The sequence below is a fragment of the Aptenodytes patagonicus genome, chromosome 6 (genome assembly GCF_965638725.1).
Source record: "Aptenodytes patagonicus chromosome 6, bAptPat1.pri.cur, whole genome shotgun sequence".
In the NCBI taxonomy this organism is placed as follows: Eukaryota; Metazoa; Chordata; class Aves; order Sphenisciformes; family Spheniscidae; genus Aptenodytes; species Aptenodytes patagonicus.
In genome coordinates this window covers 64,895,693-64,921,038 of record NC_134954.1, presented here as the reverse complement: position 1 = coordinate 64,921,038, position 25,346 = coordinate 64,895,693, and the positions used below count along the sequence as shown (strand labels likewise).

At 47.3% G+C, this 25,346-nt stretch overlaps 1 protein-coding gene across 3 annotated transcripts in view; it reads left to right on the top strand.

Moving 5' to 3' along the window:
- HEG1 (heart development protein with EGF like domains 1) overlaps positions 1-25,346 on the top strand; it is a 56,167-nt gene that overhangs the window by 23,506 nt on the left and 7,315 nt on the right. For 2 of the 3 annotated variants that reach the window (XM_076343008.1, XM_076343007.1), the window contains exons 7-22: positions 175-486; positions 1,597-1,929; positions 2,864-3,169; positions 3,888-4,217; positions 4,928-5,227; positions 5,762-6,103; positions 7,095-8,456; positions 10,694-10,813; positions 12,445-12,539; positions 13,838-13,896; positions 14,359-14,519; positions 16,285-16,419; positions 21,900-21,942; positions 22,054-22,091; positions 22,636-22,723; positions 24,207-24,381. In XM_076343008.1, coding sequence (XP_076199123.1) covers positions 175-486; positions 1,597-1,929; positions 2,864-3,169; positions 3,888-4,217; positions 4,928-5,227; positions 5,762-6,103; positions 7,095-8,456; positions 10,694-10,813; positions 12,445-12,539; positions 13,838-13,896; positions 14,359-14,519; positions 16,285-16,419; positions 21,900-21,942; positions 22,054-22,091; positions 22,636-22,723; positions 24,207-24,381 — 4,199 coding nt within the window. Of the gene's footprint in view, positions 1-174; positions 487-1,596; positions 1,930-2,863; positions 3,170-3,887; positions 4,218-4,927; positions 5,228-5,761; positions 6,104-7,094; positions 8,457-10,693; positions 10,814-12,444; positions 12,540-13,837; positions 13,897-14,358; positions 14,520-16,284; positions 16,420-21,899; positions 21,943-22,053; positions 22,092-22,635; positions 22,728-24,206; positions 24,382-25,346 lie in introns of those variants that run through there. The other variant, XM_076343009.1, reaches the window with a different exon arrangement.

The following is a 25,346-nucleotide window of genomic DNA, read 5'->3' as shown; positions in this document are numbered from 1 at the left end:
GAGTTCCTATATAGAGACCATTTTTTTCCCCTGTCTTAATGATTTCCCAGTATTAAATATTTCCGTATTGAATATTCACACATACATTGTCTACATCTACTGATAGCGGGATGAAACCTACCCAGCTGTTTTCATTTACGTGTATGCAGTTTTATATTTCTGTTCTTTTTTTAGCCTTTAGCAGTAATTACGAACCCAAGAGCATCCCAACTGCAGAAGAGGCGACGCTGCACTTGGACGCCCGTGGTGCTGACATGCCCAGCATGGCAGTGGGGGCACCGGGGTCCCCCCCAAACGGTGGCACAGCCGGGGTGACAAGGGGCTCTGCCACCAGCACCGACCTCACCAGCTCTTTCCAGGGGACCTTCTCCTCGGGGGCTGGGACACATCGTCCTAATGGCTCACGGGAAGCCACCGACCTCCCAGCACCTCCCGGGGAGCCTTTGCTCACAAGCACCCTCTCTGCCTCCGAAAGTACTTTCAGAGGTAAATTTGTTAGTCTGAAAGTTGGCTGCTTTGGGGTTGGATGGGATTTCACATCCCCACGCTGTTTTTCTTTAGATATAGCCGTCAGTGGCTATTGGATATGTGGGTATTTTTATCACTGGCTGCCTCGGGCTGGCAGCGAGGCTGGGGGGAAGGGTGGGAGTGGATCTCAGCTTTTGGGTGAGAAAGTGAAAAGCATCAGTGTCCTCATTTCTAATGAAACTCCCATGCTGGGAAAAGCAGCCATCGTTTAGAAATACGTGCATGCACTTTTTCCCTGCTGGAGACACTTTTGTTGGGGATTTGTAGCCATTGCCTGGCTCTGTGCCTGCCGTGAAGGCTGGTCTGTGAGAGAGGTGGCGTTTTGGGAGTCCTCGGCAGCCGCAACAGTGCTGACTCGCCCTGTGCCCTTGGAGTGGTCCCAAGTGAGCTCTGCCCCAACATTCGCTATTAATTCACAATTAAGCCCATCACTTTGCGAGTCGTAGTGCAGTGCCTGCTCCCGGTGAGCTGGCGACATACTGGCATCCCCAGCACTGTGGTTTGGGAGAGCCCTGGGGCAGCATGCCAGCTAAACATGGGATAAATCAGGCTGGGTTGAATGCCAGGCTGGGGTACCGGGGTGTTTCTGAGCATCTTATGGGTGAGGCTGTGTCCGGCCCTGTGTGGCCCTGAATGCCCGGTGCTGTGGGGGGCTCGGCCCCACACGGCTATGCCGTCAGCCTGGCACTGAGATGGCAGCTTGGTTCTCTGGACTGTCACTAGAAAACCTAAACCAGGCCTTTTTTAGCTCATCCTCTAGATTTGCTTTGAAGTTAAAGGTATATACTCCGGATTTAAACAGGCTCAAAGGCACCTTAAATGCATAAATCGGTTATTGTGCATAGCCTGCAGTTAAAAAACACGGTTTTAAGTTGTGATTTTCATGGCTTTTTGTAAGCCACATGTGCCTGAACATAGGGGATTTGCCTCTTCCCAGAGCAGCGCCTTTTCCAGGTTGAGAACTTGGTCTATTCAATATCTCAACGAACAGTGTACAAACATAAACTGTACAAACAATCCCTCAAATGTATTTATGCATAAATCAAACCTGGTTTTATTGTATCTTAGGTGTCAGAAGCAGCCACCGACCAGTTAACAGCTCAACGACAGAGAAAACCCCCCTTGCTTCCTCTCCCACCAGCGCTTTCATTTCAGCCACGGCCACCGGCAGCGGTGGGAGGCCCCCGAGGTCTGCCACAGGCAGCAGCCGATGGGCAGCAGAAGTCTCCACGTCCAGCAGTGGCATGTACAGGACCTTGGGCACGATCCGATCCTCGTCTGCATCTTCTGTGAGAGAGATCTACGGAGTTCGTGGGTCCAGAGAAACCACGGATTTCACAGAGCAGGTGGCAGACCCTTCGTTAACACGCTCTCACTCTCCTTCGGAAGATCCTTCCCCAGGTGAGCTCAAGTTAGAAGTGAAATACCATTTTTCTTGTAAGTAAAAGGAGGACTGTTACTGTATCTTACACTTGCGTGACTCTTTTCTGCTGTCAAAAGACGTGACAGCTATGCAGAATATATTGTTTGGAAGGATGCAGTGTGATTTTTGTGTCTGAAATGTTTCAACTCTTGCTTGACCAAAAAATGTGGTTTGGTTTTATTACAGCAAGGGCACATGTGTGGAAAGTTTTGTTACGCCAAGAAAAATAATTAACTTTCACAATTCTTTTTTTACTATCTCCAGTTGCTATCTCCATTTTATAGGCAAGAGAACTAAGCAAGGGAGGATTAGATCATGTCCCTGCAGTCCCAGGGACCGGACTTCAGTTCCTGCCCTCTGTCCTACCCCTTGGACCACGCTGCTTCTCAGAAATTGAACCAATTCAACAAATTTAAGGCAACTTTGAATGTGATCTCTGAGGTCCTTCATGCCGCTGTTTGGTTCTAGACCCCGCTGCGGTGCTGAAGGGGTCTGATCCCCCTGACCCCATTTCTTCAGACTTCTTCTCTAAGACCTTCACACTGCTCAGCGTTGTGCCTTGTCTGAACTGATTTCCAGGCTTTTCTGTGTTGTTACGGTATTTGTTTGTTCTAGCAGCATGGAGTGCACTCAGGCACATAATGGTGAAATCAAATGTACAGCGTTAGTAGTTCAGGAGTTTTTATACAATAGCACTTTTCTCGGCATCAAACCATGTTTTTTAGGAGACAGATTTCTGTAGGAAGGATTCATGTCTTTGGAAATTTCCTATTTTCTCTGGATTGACATCTTCTCGTATTCTCTACTTGTGCATGTACTTGCTGCTGCTGGGTGTTACTGGAAGAAAGCTCGTCTGTTTATTTATAGTTTCACTTGTGTGAAAATGTAAATTGTTTCTTTATTGCGTCTTAGCTACTGGAAGCAGCCATGTGTCATTCAGTATCCTGTCAACAGAGGGAAGAACCGATTTCCCCACCACCAGTACCTCTGTTTCCACAACAGCCACCAAGGGTGGAGGGAGGACGTTAAGGTCTCTGCCAGCCAGCACCAGGCTGGCCAATGCAGCAGAGATTTCCACCACTGGTACCGAAAACATCAGCTCTCCAGACCATACCCAGTCCTCTTTGGGAGCCCAGGGTGGTGGCAGAGGTGCCACCATGTCGTCCACGGACCCGTTGCTCACAGGCTCGCCGTCTGCTTCGGAAAGTGCTTCTCCAGGTGAGCCCTGACTGTCCCCGTGGGGCTTCTTCTTGTAGACCTCAAACATCTGCTCTGTGTGGGGGAGTGAGGGCGTGCTGGAAGGTGCTAGACAATGGTATTGGGCATTATGGAGGAAAATTTCAACTTCCAGAGAAAAATGCATGTTTTTTGCATTTAGTCACCAGAGAAACCCAGCCTTACTGCAAGAGCAGTCTGGCCCTGAGATTTGGCATGTTTTCTTAGACAGCACAATTTCAAGACTGCCCCGTTGGCTGTGTTTATACAAGCAGGAGGCAACACCAGTCACTCCTGACTCCCTCCCTGGGATGCAAATGCAGCATTTGCTGACCCCGTACAGCCCTGCCGAGCTCTGTTTCGAGTATCAGGGAGTTAGGTGCTGCCGTAACCCTACCTCGCTCACCGCAGGCACTGCGGTGGCGGTGCGGGTGCACGGTGCCCACGGCTGAAGGGCAGCGCCAGGAGCAGTGCTGAAGGGAAACAAACCCAACAGCGCTCCCACGACTTGTTCCTAGTTCCCTCTTCAGGGTGTCCTCCTGTGAGCAGCACCTCCTTGCACAGGAAGGGGTTGTGTCTTCACAGTTAGTGTTTTCTCCAGGTCTGGATCTTCTGCCACGTTATATCTGTGCCATCAGCCTAAGGGTGGTGATGGAAAAGAGCATGCCCATCTGTTTATAGCTTAAGGTGTATAAATCCATTTTGTTTTGCCCTTTCTCAGTGGAAGGGACCTCAGCTGTGGGAGGACGCCTGCGCGATGCTCCTCTCACCGGTACGCCCAGCTCAATGATAGCCACCAGCGGTGGGGAGAGGAGCCCAGTGCCCGTGTCAGACACCCACGCAGCATCCAGCGCGGCAGGGAACTCTGCTCCTGCTCTGCCCTGCACCAGCTCCTTGGACGTGGTCCTTCTGCCATCCTCATCAGCAACAGAGCCTGGGAGGCAGAGCGATGTTTCGCAGAGCGGTGCCAGACTCAGTGAGCTTCCAACGAAGCCGCTGCCTGCATTTTCTCCCAGCATTTCAGTGCCTTTGCCTTCACCAAGTGCTTCAGGTGGGTCTTGTGGTTTCCCGGTTTGCTGTGGAGGACGTCCCTCCTCCTCACCCCCGTCCTGAGCTCCCACCCTCCCTTTTCTAGCTTTAAACTAGATTTGCCTTTTTAGTAAGCCTGGTTTATAGTGAAGGGCACTGCACGGTTGGTGAGTTATTTGCCTCACAGCACTTGGGGCAGCACTTTTCGTGTTGGGAACTAGACGGCCAGGCAGCTCTTCTGGGCCACATGTGAAGGCTGCCATGGAGCCTTGACCTCAGACCTCAAACCGGGGGAGCCTGGCACGAGATTTGGCAAGGCATAGACCTTTGGAAAGGTAGACCTTTCACCATTCCTTATATCCCAGTTATCGTGTGTTTCAGCCTCAGCTCTGCTGCCAGGGTCCCACCAGAGCTGGTTTGAAAGCCACTGGTCCACCCAAGGGAATTTTCTGCAGGACATTCAAGACGAGGTCCTACCGCCCTGCCACCATTCTCCTTCAGAAACGCCATGCACCCTAATCTGTTTTATTTTTCTGGTGTAAAGGGGAAAAGTACAGATCACCTGGGAACTCCACTTAGCAAATAAGTGATGTTGGTCACCAAGCACCACCCCCACTGTGGGGATTGAAATATTCAGATTTTAGTCCCTGTAGAGGCCTCAAAGGTTTTATTAACATACAAAATATATATTTTATATATATATCTATGTATATCTCTGCTTTGCAATTCCAGAGAGAGGAAGAAGAGTTTCTGGTGCTCCTACTGAGGCCATGTATGTCTTGACCACACTCTCCAGCCACAAGGAGGGAACATCTCAGGCTGCAGCTAACCGCGGCATGTGGAGCACAGCAGCGGAAAGCCCCACGTCTCACCCAGACACGGCCGGGGAGCTCCGCACTGGCCTCTTCTTGTCTTCCACGGCATGGCCTGGAGCGGGACACATCTCGTCCAGCCGAGCAGGGTACCCAGAGCCCAAGGTCACCCTTTCATCCAGGGTCTCCACCTACTTCTCAGCTGCTGGTGAACCTTCCAGTGAGTTTTTCTGAACTCCAGGATGGCATTTGAATTAGGAAAAAAACCACTGCCTCTCCCTTCCCCTCTTCCATGGGGTTGATATTAACACCAACACGTGTCAGAGCTGTTGCAGGTGTCGTGGGCAGGATTTATAAGCGGTGGGGATTCTGCTCCTTGGTGTATATCTGCAGCTGTTGATGCTTAACAAAAAAGTCTCAGGAATGAGACGTGTAGCTTCTTGCTGTAGGGCACATCTACTACCTGCCTGGGTTGGGGTGATAATTATAAATAACATAAATATGCCATTATGACTCTAATGGTACCAATTGTTCATCTGTATTTGGACAGTCCTGTTTCTTTGGAGTAGGCTTTGTGTGTTAAATCCACCTTTAAGGTGATAGATATGTGAGATCTACTTAATCTGTTTTTAATCTGTGTTTATCTGTGCAATTTTATTAATCTGCATTTCCAAACAGAATTATTGTAGAACTCAAAAGTGCTCTCTACTCTGAGATGATAAAATCAGATGCCTGCTTTTCGATCCTATTCCAGCCGTGAGCAGCAGTCATCACTCCCTAAGCAGCTTGAGTGCCGAGGAAAGGATGTCCAGCCCCATCAGTGATCCTGCGTACAGTTCATCGATGTCTGCTGGCGGTGGAGAGAGGACGCTGCACTCGGTGACAGATGGCGCGCTGGCTGGTGGCACGGAGAGCTCCGCTTCCTACACCAAAACCACCAGCTCTCCAGGGCCGGCTCAGCCGGTGTCGGTGGAGCAGAGTGGGACGGCCAATGCCTCCACCAGCAGCGGGGGCTTTGCAGGATTTGCGACAGAGACACTCTTCACACATTCTTCCAAGATACCCACTTACTCTTCTTTCCAAAACGATCTCACAAGTAAGTTAGTGTCTCCCGGTGTACATTTGGGGGGGGGCGGGGAAGTTCACATTGTCCTGCATTTATCTATGTTGTATACAAAGTTCTCTTTCATTAGTATGCGCAATGCCAGCTGCGGGTTCACTCAGGGGGATGTTTTCATCAAAGGACTCAAAGCCAGACCCAGAATTGTTCCAGAAGTGAAGCCATGAACCTGAGCAGGGAAACTCTCCTGTTTTGATGGCCGCATTATTTTTTTGCATCCTAACTGTGGTTTCTTTTGGGTGATGCTTTCAGAAGTGTTTCATGATGACCTAAGTCAATTGTAGAATTAAACCAAATTTTCAATACCCTATTTTTTATTTTTAGAGATTGCTGAACTTAGCTGTACATCCTGAAATTCGTATTATAAGATTGACTGCACCTTTTATGCTAAATCTGAATTTTTTGCAGACTGATGTGCTACTCATTTAGGATTTTCTGACTGCGAAGTTTTCAATCAATGAGTTCATGATAAGCTGCAAATTAACATAATGTAATAATTTCACCCTGCAGAGGCATGAAATTCACTGTGTCTAAAAAGAAATCGTCTGAATAAGATGGATATTCTTTAGTTGGGAATGGAGGATAAGAGGGAAAGGATATGAGTTTTATAAATTATGAGCGATAAAGAGAACAGATGGGTTTTCCTGCTTAGCTTGCCACAAAATATTACGGAACGATCAGTACTCAATCACATTAGAAAAGCAATACTGGAAGAACAGTGTTTTAGAAACCTACATGTTTCACGGAGACTTGTGTCTGTCCAAGTTCACTATTTTAGAATCAATTAAGGAGTGCAGAAGACTCCTAATTCGATACCCATGCTTGGATGGTGCTCTGAATTTTTAGAAGAGCACGGACCAGTTCACAGACAAGAACATTTTATGTATTTAGCAAGTGATTTTAATACGACATCAAAATACATTCATATTAGTCTGTCTTTCTAATATATTTTGTCCTTTTACTCCAGGCTTTTCAAGTAGCCATCAGCCAATCAGTAGCATCGACGCTGAGAAAAGGACCTCGGTTTCTCATACGGATGGCACATACATTTCAACTACATATACCAGAGGAGGAGAAAGGACCCTCCTGTCTATCTCGAATAGCAGCACCTCTGCTGACTCCTCAGAAAGTTCCACCTTTTTTTCTGAAATTACCAACCCTTCTGATTCATCAAAATCTTCTGTGGCACAGGACAGGAGGAGCAACGTATCCAGCGATGGCGATTTTGTTGAACCATCTACAGAGCCACTGCTGGTACACTCTTCCAAATTGTTGACTTCTGCTTCTGCAGGCAGCGTACAAAATACAACTGTCTTCAACACTGACTCTGAGCTGTTGACCACTGGCAGATCATCTCTATCTTCATCAGCATTTCCAGCCTCTTCCTCACTGTCATCGCTGCATCACTCACTGTCATCAACACCACCACCAACTTATCTGTTTACATCATCAGAATCATCTGAGCCATTCTCGTCCTCTGTGATGGCATCTTCACCCCCTCTGCAGGCTTTGTCATCCTCCTTGCCCACTTCCTCGTTGCTTTCCCCATCTTACTCATTAGCATCTTTATTGCCTCTGTTTTCGTCACCATCATCCGTCTCACAGTCCAACGATAGTGATCAAGCAAGCACCTCTGTAGCTACAACTGTGGTCAGGCAGGTGCCCTCCACAGCCGCTGTGGCTGGGAGCTCGCCCAGAGGGACCAACAAGCACAATGTCACGCACCAGCCCCAAAACAGCACCACCTTCACCTCCACCAGGTCTCCTCTCCCTACGGCACCCATGGAGCAGCTTGGTGGACACATCATGTCCGTGTCTGCTCCTGCGATGGTAATGACTGCCTCACCAAGAGCTGCCACCAGCCAGGAGGGCAGCTTCGGGAAGGCAACGCCACTGCTCACCACAGCCAGCGATGCCCCACGGGCTGGGCCGACGGATGCACCCCTTAGTCCCTCACCAAGTGCAACAAACCACAGCGTCATTGTCCCTGCGGTGGCACTGACCACGGTGAAACCTTCTGTGCTGACAACACTGGCCAGTCGCTGGCCAACCCCAGGTGATGCTAGCACCATGAAAGCCCACAGAGCTCAGACGCCCACTGCCACTAAGCACGTGTATACCACTGGTGAAAGCACAGAAGCTGTGGATCCCACCACTGCAAGGCCTGGTAAAGTCACTGAGGAAAATGTCCCTGTTACGAGTCCTTCTGAAGCCACTCCAACCAGCAAGACCACTGTGAGCATTGCAACTACTTTGGCTGCTGCCAAACCAACCACCGTTCCTCCATCAAGTAGCACAGCCGGGCTGAGGATGTCGTCTCCAGCAACAGGTAATGTGTCTAATGGCGCTCATCAGTGGTGGGGCCAGGAACACCTGGGTCCCACTTTAAGGGTCTTCAGAGGGTTATGTATGTATGTGTGACAAGTCTGTTGTCAGCAGGGTTTGAGGATAAGAACTCGGTCTCCATGCTGGTATTTTTAAGCTAAGGGTTTAGTAATCAAGGTAAACTGCTGGAAAAAGGTGAGCATTTCGGTGAACAATTCTGATAGAAACATTAAGCTGAAATTTGAGAATTTTAAGAAAATAAAGCTGTCTGGCCTTCCAGGTAAGCGTAGGATGCATTTTATATTTGTTGATCGGTCGACAATATCGATCTATATCAATCAATATCTATCTTATTCATGAGAAAAGGCGGTTAGCCAGCACATGGTATTTGTGTTGGAACTTCTTCTGTTATTATGACCTATGGTCATTTTCTCCCCATGTCACTAAATAATCTCCTACTCAAAGGCCTGTTGCTTCTCCTGGTAGGCTACGTACCGTAGTCTTTCTGAGTGTGTTGTTACAATCGTTTATTACCGCTGCCAGGCTCCTTATCTTCTCAAGTAGTGACCGAAGTTTTGTATGAATGGAAATCAATTGTGTGTTTAAAGTTCAGGAGCCTGGCCCTCATGCCGCTGTAGGATATTGTGTGTGCTAATTGCACTAATCTCAGTGAAATACTGGCAATAGCATATATTCCATCCAATAGTTAAGTTTTTAAAGGTTATTTCTCAGGCTGATTGGTTTTAATTATAGCTATGGCTTCATGCAAAAAAATTCACTGTAGGGGAATGGATTTTTTTAATCGAAAAATTAAAGTAACATATCCTTTTTACCAACTGATTCACACTTTTGCCAAGTTACTCTTTCACTTAAATAATGAGTTTTGCCATTTACCAGAATGCAAAAGATCCTTCTGCTGCCTTGGACGTGGAGCTTTGTACGTGGGCGCTCACTGCCGCGAGCGAAGAAGCTGCCCTGGTCCCCACTGTACAAAGCGCAAACTGAAGGACAGCAAAGTGAAAGCCAACATTTTAAAATACACCCACTCATTTCTGGCTGCTTAGATCAGAGACACCAAATCTCCTTCTCGCTGATGCTGAGGTAGCCATGCCAGGGTAGTTGAGACACGGAGATTGCGTCAAATGGTGTGTCCCAACACGGAGGTCGGCTCGGGACTGACTGGTCTGCAGGGCCTGCGTGATGCCACAGGGTATCGTGGCGCTGTCAGAAATACACATATGGGTTTGGCTCTCGCGCTTTGTGCTTTAACTGCAAAGCCCATCCTTCCTGCCTCTGCTGCAGTGCTCTGCAGCAGCTGCAAAATAGGTAGGAGTGGTGGGTAAGCTGTCTTGCTCGTCTTGTAGCGCCTTGTCACCAGCAAGTCCACAGTCCTGCCTACGGTCTGCCCTTGCACGCGTGTGTGATGTGCGTTTGTGCTTATGTGAGTCATACGCACAGCAAGAGGAGCATTTTTGACCAGGACACGGTTCTTTTCAAAGGGAAGTATTTGATATCTTCTCCAGAATTTGCAGTTTGGGTTGGCTAATCTATAAAGCAACTGAGATGACAGTCATTAATCCCCTGATACTCCGTATTTCACAGTTGGTGTCTGCTCCCCAAGCCCTTGCTCACCCAGCGGGAAGTGCATTATGAGTGGTGGCACAGGCAGGTATCGCTGCTGTGACCATCCCCAGCCTGGCACGGAGGAGACTGCAGCCCTGGTAAAGGAGGTGACAGCAGCCAGGACTGCCTCCACCATTACTGGGTTATCCACAGGCTGCGTCAGTGTTCAAGCACTAGCTTTGGGTCATAGAAAGGGCTTGGATGAAAAGGGCAGGACTTTGGTGAAGGGGCCCGTGCTCCCATGTCTAGCTCTGGCCATCGAGGCCCCTTCTTCGGTCTCTCCATTCATAACTGTAGGGTTGTTTGTCTTTGAAAAGCACCCTGAGATCTGCAGATGAGCAGTGCTGTAGACAGCCTGGGTGTTCATATTAACATGGATCAACACTGGATCCCAAAGGCTTTTGAAGGAATATTCAGGAGAAAGTGGTTTGTATTTATTCTTTCAGCTCCAACAGAAAAATTAAGAACTGGATAAATAGTAAGTGCAAATGATGCAATGAGGCATCTGATAGTGCTCAGGGGGTCACAGAACAGGAGCCAAGCTGATCTTTTTTAGCCCAACAGTTGATGACTTTTGTGATTCTGTAACTATAGCCTGGGTTTTTTCTGCTTTTGTAGATGTGGATAAATGTCTTTCCAACCCTTGTCCTGCGCTGGCCACCTGCAACAACACCCATGGCTCCTATATCTGTCAGTGTCCTCTTGGATATGAGCTGGAAAAAGGAAAGTGCAATTTAGGTAAGAAAACAAAAGTGAAAAACCAGGGGAGAAAAAGATGGAAATAATTATCTGCAATCTTCTAAAATAAATTAACCTAGGCTCAGACTAGTTCAGGAGCTTAACGTTCCTCCCAACCACCACTTTTAACAAGAGCCTTTTACTGTTTATACAAGTGCAGTGTCTAATGCCTGTCGTGTTGGGGTGCCCCGGGGAGCAGGCGCAGTGATAGCTGAGCGTTTCTTAAAAACACAGCAACAGAGCGGTGGGTTCAGGCTTGTTAGTAAGGACAGATGTGCCCCTTCTGATCCTAATGTGTTTTACAACCCCCAAAAAACATTCAGCAGCTTACCGTAGCTCCCAGACCTGCAAACCCGGGCGATGGTGCTTGGCCTGGGAGAAGGGAGTGGGGCTATTGTGTAACCTGGCGTCAGTGGGATCAGCCATGTGCGGAAAATTAAGCAGCCGTGAAAGTCTTTGTAAGATCAAGGTCTTGTTTCGTACCTTTAGCATTTTTCATGCAGCACAGTTATTAGTTGGAACTCAGGTTCTGACCCCCTCCTTTCTATTAGAGGGCTCTCAATCTCAAGGACTTACAATGTCCCATTGTAAAGGGGAATTTGTTTTGCTAGAGTTTCTTCTGACCCTTAATCAGCGAGGATTAGAGGCATGGAAATTTTGCTGAGGAAACATGGGTGAGGTGTCCCTGAAGGGTGTTTTGAAACATTTCTTCGAGTTGGAATGTGGCAGCTTCTAATTTAGAGAGTTGTTTTGATTATGCCTTGAACTGGGATACAGGCAGATTATATAAATACTGTGAAGGTGATTCTCATCTTATTTTTACCCGGAGTTGTTACATTAGAGCTGTCTGATATAAAATTTGTGGTGAAAATAGGCTCTGTGGATGGGAAAAAATGGGAAAGAATTGGAGGCTTCATAATGTTATCTGCAACCGTATTTGTTTTTCTGGTGGAACGTAAAACTGGAGCTCTGAGTTCTCATTTCCACCGAGTATCTCATGACACTTAATACAAGATTTAGGGATATTATCTCTTCGAGTCTGGACAACTCAGATTATTGCATTCTGCTGCCATGAATCAAATATGAATCTAAGCATGGAAAAATGCATCTTTTGGACCTCTTTTCAAATGTCATTGCTCATTCTGTCCAACAATTTGAAAAATGAAAATGTCCTTTCTACAGTGCTTTATTTTGACTTGTTGATTTGCTTTCCTTCCATTGCAGAGAGGGGTAAGAGATTCAATACGTTTACCCCAAATTATTATAAATAGCTTTGGTACCTGAAACTGTCTTGTTACTAAATTTACCCAGCTCCCTCTCTGTTCAGGGGTCCTTTTAAATTAGTCTATGTTTCTATATGAAATGTATGAACGCTACGGTGAAATGCTGGCTGTTCAGCAGCATTGAGCTCTGGAATTTGACTGGGGCTGTGGGAACATCGCAGCAACCCTTGGGAAAAATCCCAAGGCTGGGACTTTGCTTTACTGGGGCAGTGACTCTCAGACATGAGTTTTCTGTCCGCTGCGTGAAGGGGTTTTCCATGCAGACAGTCATGTAAGGTGAATGAAACCGCAGCTCCACATGGCACAGAGACATGTGTTCCGACTAACTTGTCTTATTCTCCTTTTTAGTAAGAATATTTATTGGCCAGGTCCCCCTGAAACTTAACATTACCCATGGGAAGTACGCAGAGCTCCTCCACGTTGAGGGTGAAATCCTGGCGATGGTGAGTGTCATTGCCAGGACTTTGTCAATGCTGATCCCCTTCGCTCCTCTTACGGTTGTCATGGGAAGCCATGAGACTCTGTAGAGTGGATTTAGCCTTTTTAATCGTTGAACCATCCTGGTCTGGTGTAAGTAGGACTGGTGAGATGTATGCTTTTAAATCCCAGCACGCTCCTCTTCCCTGCCCTGCCCAGGCTGTCAAGACAGCAGCGGAGAGATCCGGCTCCTATGGGGCTTAAGACAGTATAGCTGCCCAGAAAATCCTGAAGCCCTTTTTGTGAAGTGGCGTGGCTGGGGTCACGCTTCTGTGGCCTCCATCCTTTCCTAGTGTCTTTTGGCTACATTGCCTTTTCCAGACCTCGAAGGGGCATTAGTGCTCCTCCAAGGTCAAACATTAAAATAGTAACTCTGGGCTTCGTCGTTTGTCAGTAAAGCTCACAGGTGCTGGGACGGGTTGGACTGCAGCTGGTGCCACCTTGCTCTTAGCCAAACCCCATGGGATGAAGCGCAGCAGCAGCACCCACCCAAACATACCTTCTTCTTGGTGGAGTTTCCCAGCCATGCTATCGCAACCATGTGGCCCTCGGTCAGTTGAGAGCAAGCACTGGATGAGCTGGTGGCTTCCCCATACGCTGTGCCATCAATTGCTTCAAAAAGACCCCTGGGTTAGGGATAGGTCCATCTCTGTGCGTTTTTTAGCCAGATCATTGCATGCATGAGTTCATCCTGTTAGCAGTTCCTGGGCTGGCTGCAGTTCATCCCAACTCTTTTTGGAGTAGGTGATTTGGAGATGCCGCCAAAGGAGGGGGGAGCCAGGGTGAGTTGCCTTGATGCTGCCTGCATGGCTTGTGCTGGGGAGTGAACACAAACAGCCATGCGGATCCAGGGGGAGGGAGGCTCCTTGGAAGATGTGCAATCTCTGAGGGCACTGCTTTGAGCTCGGCCTTGCGTGGGGCTCTCTCCCCGCTGGCTTCTGGCTCATCCTCGGCCTTTGCGGTCATTGCATAGTGGGGCCCCAGGTAGATGCTCATGTCAAAATCCTCAGGTCTTCGTTCCTGTCCAAGGCTGCGCGATGGTGACTTCGGCCATCCCTTGCTGGCAACAGGACGGTGCATATTTCTTACTGAGCAGATGAACTGCTGGGATGCTCAGAGCCCCCCTCGGCCTCAGCAGGCAGCTCTGGTGAACACAGGGGTTGGTGTTGGTGACCTGGGAGGGCTGTCCTGTGCTGCGTCCTGCCGGGCTGCCTCCCTCCATCATCCCCTGGGGCACTAACAGCTGCTCTCTCCTTCCTTGCAGCTCAATGCATCGCTGTCGGGCTTGCCGGGGTACCACCACTCCACAGTTAAGGTGACCAGGTAAGGCTAAGGCTACCAGGGGAAGAATGAGAAACTCGAGCATTCGGGATGTTCAACTTAAGATCCACATTCTCCATTTTGAGTCAGTGCTGGGCTTGATGCAATACGGCCCGGTGGTAGCACAGGGCATGGGGAATGCCTGACCACCTTGCCCGGCTCTCCCGGTACCCTCCTCCTGGCCTGAGCGGCTTGGGGGTGGGCTTGTGAGCTGCCCAGCAGGGATTTATGGCTGGTTTCGAAGTGAGCTACCAGCGCCCCTTCCAGCCACAAATTTACCTCTCTGTGTGTAAGTTTGTCCTGTTTTTAAGGTCTGTTACAATGCACGGCTGTTTCAGTATGTATGCGATATTGTGTCTGTGATAAGCATCGCTTGCATTAATAAGAGTCCTATGTATAAGGTGCTAATGATGACATCAGACTGACCCGTGGTACTCAGGGCTGTTTTGTTTTGTTTTCTGTTAGGGAGGCAAATTTTGTGCATGTTTCAGTGCAATCCACGTTCTCTTTAGCATCCAACGTGACTTTCTACGATGTTGTCAGCAGCGTGAAAAGCTACATTCGAGCTTGCAAATACCCTACCGAAGCCTGCCAGTTCATCTCCAGCCTGAAACCGCTCCACAGAGGTAAATAGCATCTGGAGGCACTGTGCCCGGAGGGCAAAGGGATGTTTTATTTGGCTTCTTTTTAACAGGGAGAGAAAGATTTTGACGTTTGGAAAAACCCCTCTGAATCTTTTTTATCTTATTTAAATGGGAGTCATCTTAAGAGCCTCGCAGTATAAAAGGGATGGAGATATCCCGCCTTATCTTCACCACATGTGTGAGAAATCTGCCTCTCTGTGAAAACATCGCGCAGCACAGGATTAGAGGCATTGTGGGGCAGCCTTTCATCTCCGGGATGTGACACCGGGCCCCGGCCAGATCAAAAAAACATAAGTCTTAATTCCACCCGCGCGGCCAGGAGCCGGGGAAACGGCGTGAAAGCCAAGAGACAAAACCCCCCAGTGAAGTGGATTAGAGCTGCTGGAGGCTACGTGGGGAGCTGTGCTCTCCTGCCTGCCCAGTTTCAGTGTTGCAGGGTGTAAAAATGGTCGACAATTAAGAGCTTTCGATTTCTGTACCAAATCCTCTACCTGCCAAACGGGAACATGGGTGTGGCACAAAGAGCCCTGGAGAAGCACATCAGTGTTGTGCAGGACCTTCTCTGGGTGGACCCAAGGTGGTGGTGGCCTTGTGCCTTGCACCTCCCGGTCCTCACTTTTCGAGGGAGCGGTAGAGGGGATTTAGCCGTGAGAGGTACCGGCAGGATGCAGGGAGTGAGCACCCTTGAAAGACGGGCTCCTGCAAGGAAACTTCTGCACGTGGAGCTCTGTGACTTCAGGGTTCGAGGCTTCAAGGTTTGGCTTTGGGGATGAAGGGCAGCAGCGCTTAGCCTGGGTGTAGTGGGAAACCCCTCAGATCATTCTGGCAAAGTAAACACGAAGATGAGAAATTTAGCGTGTGCTTTTACTTTAACATGCCGTATTTTAAAGCCACACTCCACTATGGATGGAATTAAATTATTTCGGTAGACCCGCTCAGATTATATCTAGCAGTTACCTCTGATACAATGCTTCTGGTAAAGTCTACTTCTAACTTGAAATAAGCAGAATAAGAAACAAATTATGTTCTTGTGTATGTACTTAAAAGATGTCAGATCAAAAAAAAAAAGAGATGATGGATCTAGCAGAGAGAGGTTTATAAAAGGTGAGTGCCAAATGAGTGACACGTTTTCCATAAAATCCTGTTTCTCGTGAATATTTTTTCATTTGTTCATTCTATTTCGTCCGACCTCCCAGTAAAAAATGTAAATTCGGTGACACAATTTCCATCATTTGCCCACAGTTTTGCTGAATGCTCATTGTGACAAATCTGACTTTCTAAAGTAAAACACTGCTTCAAAGTAATGTAAATGAAAGGACAAATTCTTTGTTTGAAAAATGAAAAAATTCAGCGCTTAATATTGAAATGGAAAAAAATTGTTTTGGGCTGAGCAAAATGTTTTGCTTGATATAAACTTAAAAATTGGTTTGTTGAACTGTCTCAGGGGGTGAATGTGTTTCAGCTTGAGCCAAACCAAATTTTTCTTTTTCATTTCCCCTTCTGCCTCCGAGCTGAAACATTTATTATTCGCTCCCTCTATTTGCCTGTACAAATGATGGTAGATATGCAAGAAATGGTGACATAGTGTAATGTTGACTGTCTCCTAATGAAACAAATATTATTTAAAAAAAAAAAGAAAAGAGATTAAAGCAGCACGCGAGCTGAATGTGATGCCTGGGGAAGGCAAATGTGCATGATGGTGGTTTCAGAGAGAACCGTGCTGATGTTGGCCGCCTCTTCCCGACAGTTGGCAGCTTGTGCAAGCAGAAAGACCCCGAATGCGACAAGGAAACTTCTGAATGCACCGACTTTGATGGAGTCGCGCTCTGCCAGTGCAAAAGTGGGTACTTCAAATACAACAAGATGGACCACTCCTGCAGAGGTATTGCTCTTTATGTGGCGTATTTTGCCTGAATTTTGCTTAAACTTTTCGTTCCAGTGGAAACGAGTGTGTGTGTATCGCTGTGCATGCAAGAAGCTCAATATTATGAATAAATATTAGCAGCTCAAGTTTCCTTTATTTAGTTAGGGGACTTTTCAGCAGACACTGAAGATACAGTCTCTCTCTAGGAATAATATTATCTCTTTCTGGAGCATGCTGTGAGTCACAGTGATTGAGAAGAGGGAGAAAGGGGCCTGACCGCTTTGGGCTCCAGTTCAGTGGCACAGAGCAGAGATGACGTGTGTCTCTGCCTGTTTTGATTTTGTCTGAACTCTCAGCGAACTTAGAAGTGCTTTAAACTCACAAGCTTATATTAATACATAATCAATATTCTTAAAATAAATATCTGAAAATGATTATGAATTTATTTTTCAGCTGGGTTCCTAATAGAAATTTTAAGCTTAAGGGTTATATTATTTTTTAGCTGCTCCTCAGATCATGAAATCTGTTTTTGCTACATTTTAAACAAGGTCTTTGTCTGCATGCCAGTGGTCAAAATGACTTCTGTAGGTCCATTGCCTAGTTCCAGTGGTTGTTGTAGAGCTTCTTAAGAAATGCAGTTTTCTGACGACGTATCAGTAAGAATTGTAGTAGTGGTTATATATTGCTTCTGGCAGTGTCTGCTGGGTTGCTGTTGAAATAGGAGGAGATACTTTGTCGATTTCAAATCTGATCAGAGAGTGAGAAAAATGTGGCTGGAAATAACTCCTGTGCTGCAGGCTCCGGGATGGACATCTTGGAGATAGGCATCTCTGGGTCCCAGGTCATGGTCCTGCCTCTCCTCTGCTCTGCGGCTCCAGGCAAAACCTTTCTCCTTTGTGTTTTCCTTCCCTCTCTTCATCTTGTATGTTGGGGGAAGGATTTCTATTGGGGAATACTGACCGTCTCCACCGACCCTTGAGAGGCAGAGAAGGGCTTACATAGTAAGTGGGGAGCTGAGCTGAAACCTGGGATGCTTTTGCCCAATTCTTGCTCCATCATCGATGGTGGGGACTCAGGGCGAGTTACTCCATTTTTCTTGCCAAGCAGTGTTGTGAAGGTAAATACCTGAAAGGCTGTGAGGCACTCGGATGCGATGGTTGCAGAGGGCTAAGAGATCTAACATCTTCTACATGTGGCTACTCCCTACTTACGGGTCTTGTTTGTTGTGCAAAATATAAAAAACGCTACCTGCACACAGTGAGGCCTCAATTCCACCTTCAGCTTGCTGCTGTCAGTAGGAAACACCTTATTGACCAGCTTGAGTGTCTGAGGGACAGGGTTGATTCAGGATTTAGGCTGCAGTGCAGTGGCGTGAGGGTAGCACCGACTGCAGGGTGCCACGCTCCGGCAAGATACCAGATTTTCAGCATCACTTTGTTCCCATCTGGGTAAACCAGGTGGTTGGGATTTTTAAAGGCTTTTTCAAAAGCCAAGCTATGACCCTCATTTGATATTTAGGGCTATTTTCTGATAAATATAGCATACAATATGCCAGCCTCTTTAAAAATCTCTGCCCTTTTAGTGACTAAACAGGAACCGAGGTCTCCTGAGCATCTGACCCTCATTGTGGGTCGTGAAAATGTGGCGCAGTAACTCAAATTATAATATTTGCAAAGAGGGAAACAGCTATTGTGCTGCCCTGTCCGGTCTCCCCCGTGGGAAGGCGGGTGCGGCTGGGAGAGCTGCTGAGGCACGGGGGATCGGCTGCCCCGACCCCCAGGGATTGTTCTGTCCTGCCTTGCGGTGTCTGTCTCCTGGGGCATGCTCGAAAAAGCATCCCCTGCAGCAAGGAGGGGCTGGGTCTCTGAGCCACAGGAGTTTCAACATGTTGGCCGTGGTACCTCTCGGTGTGCAGTTCGGTCGTCTCTGGGTCATTGCTGGTTTTCAGCCTTCCTGGTATCTTCAGAGCTGTTTTAGAAACAGGGCGACAAACCCAATGTGCCAGCTTTTCAAGGGCATGCTATTTTTAATAGTACAGAGCGTTTCTGGAGCAAAGCAAGGAACAGCAAAGCAGGTTTCCAAAGAGATCCCTGAGTCTCTTTCGGGAAGGCAAAGCGAAAGGAATTCCAAGTAGAAAAGCACAACTTGATAGCTTTGCTTGGCCCCTGACACTTAAGCCTTTCCTCTGTTCCCTGCTCATGTTTGAAAGCTTGCCGAGTGAGTGTGACAGTGCGAGCTCTCCTGGGAGCATGTTCAAAGGAGCAGGAAAGATGTCAGAGGAGAAAGCAAAATGGCAAGAAAAGACAGGGTGAGGAGAGGAAAAGACATAAGCACCGAGTGTTTAAGTAAGACAGAGAGATGCATGTTCAGGATCTTGCTTTTCCTCTTTACTGCCCCTGTAAGTCTCCTGGCCTGAGAGCTGTGTGCCAGTGGGGTCCCAGGGCTGCTCCTGCCCAAGGCACGGCTCCAGCTTTGAGACCACTCAAGCTGTATGTGCCCTACACATATTATTGGGCTAGGGCTGAGGAGGTGAGATTAGGCTGGGCTCCAGCATCTGCCTGCAGGCTCCTCCAGGCCTTCCCAACACACAAGCGGCAGGCTGGGGCTGGGGTACACGGGGCTGCTGCGCTCTTTAGAGAAGGCAACTCCAGCAAGCTGTCATGGTGATGCCTCCCTCCCCTTCACTGCAGATTTCATTATTGCCTGATCTTGTGGCTCACTTTGGTAGAACATTTGCTCCATAAAGTTTTTGGTCTGCTTTTGTTAGCGAGTGAAAAGAGCAACCCATCCAGTCTCATTTTGCTAATGCCTCGGTGTTACAAATGAGCCAAGCGAGGATCCTTTGGGATTTACTACCCTTGCCCTGGCTGTTTGTTGACTGAGGCTCTTAATTCTTGTCCAGTTACCTCTTGTCTCTTCCTTGACTTCAAAGAAGCCATCTTAGAGAGAGAAAAATAAATCCAGTGCAAAAAGCATCATGATGAGATGCAGCAGTGGGGCTACGTGAAGAGCCTCACCCTCCCCATCCCCAGCTCTGGGGGAATAAATGGAGTGAAAGAGGTAGTGGAAGAGTAGTGGGGCTATATAGGGCAGAGAAAGGGGTGCAAGACCAGCTATCGTGGACATCAGCCCCCTCCGTTATCGCTGGTGCCAGTTGCTACGGCAAGTCTGTGCCTAGAGCTGCAATATTCATGCTGTGAGTGCATCACTCATCTGTGTCCACACACCCCACAGGGAAAATGGCACACTGAGTGACGAGACGCTTAATAAATGGTATATAGGCAAACAGTATTTCAATATGACCACAAGCAAGACCAGGCATCCAAGAGCGGAGTGCCAGGCACACTGTGGGTTGCGTCTCCTGGAAAGCAGAGGCTTGGGCAGAGCTGTGAAGGGAGCCTGGCGGGTAAAGAAGAGGTCCCCAGCTCTGCCTTGTAAGGCTAACATGGTCCCTGGGTGCATTTAGGAGGCACAGGCAGGCAGAAGAGGGGAAGTTTTGTTATCCCTGGGCTTCCAACATCTATTTCTGGGAACCAGAAATCAAAAGAGTCAAAGAGAACCTGTGAGCGTTCAGAGAAAAGCTGCAATAACCAGGGAGACTCAAAGATCTCTGTGCACTTGGCTTTATTAAAGGCAAAAGAATGATTTGATGGTGAGGAGGAGAAATGTGATCATATAACCTTTTCCAATCTAGCAAGTAAACATCCAAAGGCTGGAATTTGACACTGGGATAATTCAGACCAGAAAGAAGGTGAATGTTTTTAATGGCTGGGGAAATTAACTTTATGAGCATCTGACCCAGGGTTGTGGTTGATTGTCCGTCACTGAAAATGTTAAAATCAATCTTGGATGGTTCTCTAAAATGTAGCTCCAGTTCTACTATTTGATTTGAAACTGGAATTAAATTTAGGGAAATTCTGTGACCTGTATTATGAGGGGGAGGTCACAGTCACATTGCTCCCTGCTGGCATCAATATCGCTTGTTATTGGTGCTGGAAGAGCCATAAACTTCTGAATCCAGCCAGAAAACTAGTGCTCTCTCTTGGTTTACTATAATATTGCCAGCTCATCCTAATGGACAATGTTGTATGTTTGTCCTTCTTTTCTTCCTTCCTCCCCTCCTGTGCTAAGTGTTTCTGAAAATACAGTCGCTGGCTGTGCCGGAGGGGAAAAGTCATCTGGTGTGCTGGGAGCAGCAGAGGAGGAGGAGAGGAGGCGAGGGCTTTGCTGCGGCTTAGCTGGGACCTCTGCTGGGCAGCCCCCTTCTCTCCCTGCAGATTTCCTTGTGCTTGCTGGGGTTAGAGAGCACCTGAGCTTTCCCTAGGTTAGAGAGCAAGGCAGAGGGAAGAGGGCTTGAGAGCTGCTGCTTCACCATTTTTAAGCATATGGTGTTTGAGGGGAAAAAAAAAATCCATGAGCATTTTTGCTTTCACATAACAATCTAGTTTTATTCCCGGTGGACTGTGCTGCAGGGGTTTCCCAGACCCCTGAGTAATGTCTTGCAGACCCCAAGGGCTGCTGCATGTGCTGGCCCTGGCTTATCCCTCTGCCCAAAACGACTCCATCTGTGTCACTCCTACTCAAGTCTTTGAGCGACCACCTTCGCTGCCTCTGCGAAAGGCAGCAGATCTGCAGGAGCTCTGGTGGGACCATTGCTGAGAAAAGCGGTGATCTTATCAGTAATTTGAAGCTTATAATTGTGTGTCCAATGTATCATCACCTTTGCTGTTCATCTGAAGGGTAGTATCATATTCTCAGATAATTCAGGTGATGAGATAGCTGTCCATAAGCACAGAAATTATTTTATTTTGAAGCAACGGTTTCAGTTTTTCACCAACATTTTGTACACAGCAGTTTTCTGGGTTATTTAGACCTAGTAAATTTAATTTCTAGTCTATAATAAAATATGATATTTCAAAATTTGATTTAGCTCCAAATTTGAAAGACAAGAAAAGAAGGTGACATGAGGCAAAACATAACATAGCACTTTGGGCTACCCCGACTGTGTTTGCATAACATTTTGTTGCAATACTAACATTTTAAAGTAATTAATAATGTGCATCAATGCTAAAGTAGCACTGTTCAAATGAGGTTTCAAAACAAAAACTGGAGACTCTTGCAGATTTTTTACACTGCTATTTTGTGGGAAGCAATACAAGTATGCAGTGAGTTTCCATTTGGGCAAGAAGAGGTTCTGCTGGGAATTACGTTACCAGCTGCCCACCCTGTGCCAGGTTCCGAGCTAGCTCAGAAGGCCCTGAAATGGTCCCATCAAAGCCAGCAGGAGGTGAATTTAAGTGCACAATGTTTTGCCTAAACCAGAGGAGATATTGCATCACATCAGAGTGCATCGCACTCCTGCTGTGCCAGCAGCGCAGACCGGCTTGTTGGTCCCCAAGGTTGTTTGGGGTGAGACTGCCGTGGGAAGCAGCAATGGGAAATACCTCCCCTGCACCACTACGCGGTGCTCATGGCCCTTCTCTCTTCTGTGTTTTTAGCCTGTGAAGATGGATATAAGCTGGAAAATGAGACCTGTGTGAGGTATGGTGACTGTTCTGCCCTCCCCCTACCCCACCATCCTTCTTAATATTCCTTTGGTGACCTGTCGGCACAACTATGCCGCTGAAACTCCCTGTTGTTTTCTGTTACCAGCTGCCCGTTCGGCTTAGGTGGATTCAACTGTGGAAACCGTAAGTACTGAGTTTTGTTTCTTTTAAGTTCCACAGCATCAGAAATGGGAAATTTGAAACAAGTAATTGCAAATGACTATGTCTAAAATGCAGTAGGTACACGCTACTCTTGTCAGTGTTTTTTGTTTCTTCATTTTCTGTTGAAAACTATTCTGTTGGCCTTCTTTGACAAAGTTGACTTAATGTTATCTCCTAAGGAAAGGAGATCTCCTTTCTCTGGATACTCTGTCATGATAGCACATATAATGGGCACTCTTGAAGCAAGATATTTGGAGGTGAATCCATGAAATATCATTTGAATTATTCTGATCTATCAGTGAAGGGAATCTGTCCCCTAGGGAAACAAGAGCTTGTTCTTCCTTCAGCAGGAGATCCCCAACTCCATCCATTTCACTTGAAAATTTAAGGCAATATTGCTTACAGAGGGAGGGAAAATGGGAAATAAACAGTTAATCCCTTTGCATGAGGGCTGCGGATATGTTTACATTAGTATTTGCAACCACATCACTGTTTCTAAGTGAGTCTCTGTTTTTCCTGTCTGTAGCGTATCAGCTCATCACTGTGGTGATCGCAGCTGCAGGAGGGGGACTTCTGCTTATCATGGGCATAGCACTGATTGTCACCTGCTGCCGGTAGGTACCACTGCTGGCCCTGGCTCACGTGGCATCCTCTCAATGGGTTACACCACACTTAGTGCTCCACATGTGAACCCTGAAGGACCAAAACATAGGTGAACACATAGTATAGCTAAGCAAGTGGGGTAATCAGAGATACTGAAGTATTACATTGTACTTTCTTTTGGGGCATATCTTTTTCTTTTTTCCAGCAACGAGGCTAAAAAATTCGACTCAGTGTCTCTTAAGGATGCACCTGGCAATCATGTCCTCTAAGGATGGAGAGGCAAAGGAGTCCTTCCCACTCAGAGCTGTAAAGCAGCCAAGGAACAGTCTCCAAAAATGCAAGCTAAGTAGAAAGGAGAAGTTTAGGCAACAGGAGGGATTACTGGTCATTGCTCAAGTGGTGTTTGAGTGTAATTAAGGCTATTTTCATTTTCCTTTATGGACAAGTCCTGCATGTGCTCTCACCCTGTGTGTCTCTCCCTCTCAGACGCACACACGCATGCATACATGTAGTTCCCGTACCAGCAGGTAGCTTCTGACTAGAGGCAAGATGTACTTGCCAAGGAAGCTCTGCTTTGTGATTTATACATCATGAAAAGGGCTGCCTTGCAGTGACACCACCTCCCCGCCATTCCAGTCCCCACATCTAGGATTTCAAAGCTCTCTGATTAAAGTCGGCAGCTGGATTTATCAGTAACATAGACATGGCAGTGGTTTGGTTGGCACAAGTGGTGTGCACTTGTTCCCATGTATTTTGAGCCAGGAGGACGACAGCAAGCCCCAGCCAGGAGGTGTGATGGCCAGTTACACCTCCAAGCCCCGGAGTGCAGATCTCTACAGGGATGGACACTGACCTTCTCATGAGTCCTGGCCTTTGGTAGGTTATGTGACTTCCTGGAGGGTACTCTGCTTTGAACTGGAAGTGTCGCCAAAGTCCACTCAAACGACATGGTACTCACGTAGGGGCATATGGTGTCGTTCAGACTGGCAGCTTGCAGGCCTTCATTCTTAGGAATTAACATAGTGCCTAGAAGTGCTATAGTTAAGCACTTGGAGACTTGAATAGCATGGGGGCTCCCATACGTTTTTCTTTCTTCCTGGATTTCCGTGACTTTTTCATTGACTCAGGTGAACACACCCATTTTTAAGAGACAACGGGCATAAATTGGAACAGGAGAGGTTCAAACTGAATGTAGGGAAGAACTCTTTCACCAAGAGGACAGTAAGGCAGTGGAACAGGTTGCTCAGAGAGGTTATGCCATCTCCATCCTTGGAGATTTCAAATCCCACTAGATAATGCCCTGAGTAGCATGATCTGACCTCATATCTGATTTTGCCTCGGAGCAGAAGATTGGACTATAGGCCTTCTGAAGTGATCTTTGTTCCTAGTCAAGGTTCATAACATGAAGTAAAGCTCCTGAGATCGCATCAGAAATGCATACAAGATAGCAGGCTAAGTTGTATGTTTTCACTTTCTTCATTCTTTTATAAACAGGAAGAATAAAAATGACATAAGTAAACTCATTTTCAAGAGTGGAGATTTCCAGATGTCACCATATGCTGAATACCCAAAGAACCCCCGGGCACAGGAGTGGGGCAGAGAGACCATCGAGATGCAAGAGAACGGAAGCACCAAGAACCTGTTGCAGATGACAGATGTGTATTATTCGGTATCTATCCATAGCTTAGCTATTAACCTTTTGTGCCTGATACAGCAAAGACACATTCCTTTATTTTTGGAGGGACAGGTCTCTTTCCTGCAAAATGAAAGAGCAAATAAATGGCTTCCATAGACAGCAAGACACTGGTAGTCCTATGGACTCCAGCTATTACACATGTGGTGAATATCACAAAGAGATGTCATTAGGAAGAGTGCTAGGGAAATGCCTAGGAACATTTTGGTAGATGCCTAAAAAGCCCAATCCTAGAGTAGAGAAGGAAGGTTAAAGGTTTTGGACAGGCTGCTAGGAATTCCTGTGGGTAGTTTTCTCCCTTCCACCCTCACTGATGATGCTGGAAGGTTGAGACCTCTGCCTGGGGAACTTCACCGCAAGATGGGAAGATGCTGGTCACTGAGGACCCCTCTTTTCTTCCACTCCTCCCACTCTCCAGGTACAGGCCCTTTCCTGCAGCAGGAAGGGTGCATAAGGAGCAGCCCTCCAGCTCTGGGGGAACAAGTGGTAGGGAGGAAGTGGTGGAGGAGTAATGGGCTGTGAAGGGCAGAGAAAGACACAAGCACAAGACCTGCTGTCATGGTTGGTACCATCTGCTAATGTCTGTATCCGGAGCTGTGCTGCTGGTGTATCATCTGTCACTAATCTACAGGAACATACTGGATGTACTTAAGGTGTGTGTGGGTTACTCACGTGAGTGAAGGTTGCAGGATTTCACCCAAATCACATATTCTGGACTCCTACTTTCCAGAGCCGAGAACAGTGAGCAATATTTTTTTTCTGGCTTGTATTTTAAGTTTTCCAGTAAGCAAGTTTACTGGGTTGCACAGCATGAAGGGAAATGATCCTCCTTCCTGCTTCCAGTAAGAATGAGATTTGGAAATGAAAATGCATTTCCTAAACATTTTTAAAGACTTTTATTATGCTGGTGACTAGAAAGGGGAGCTTTTTAGTAAGGAGTA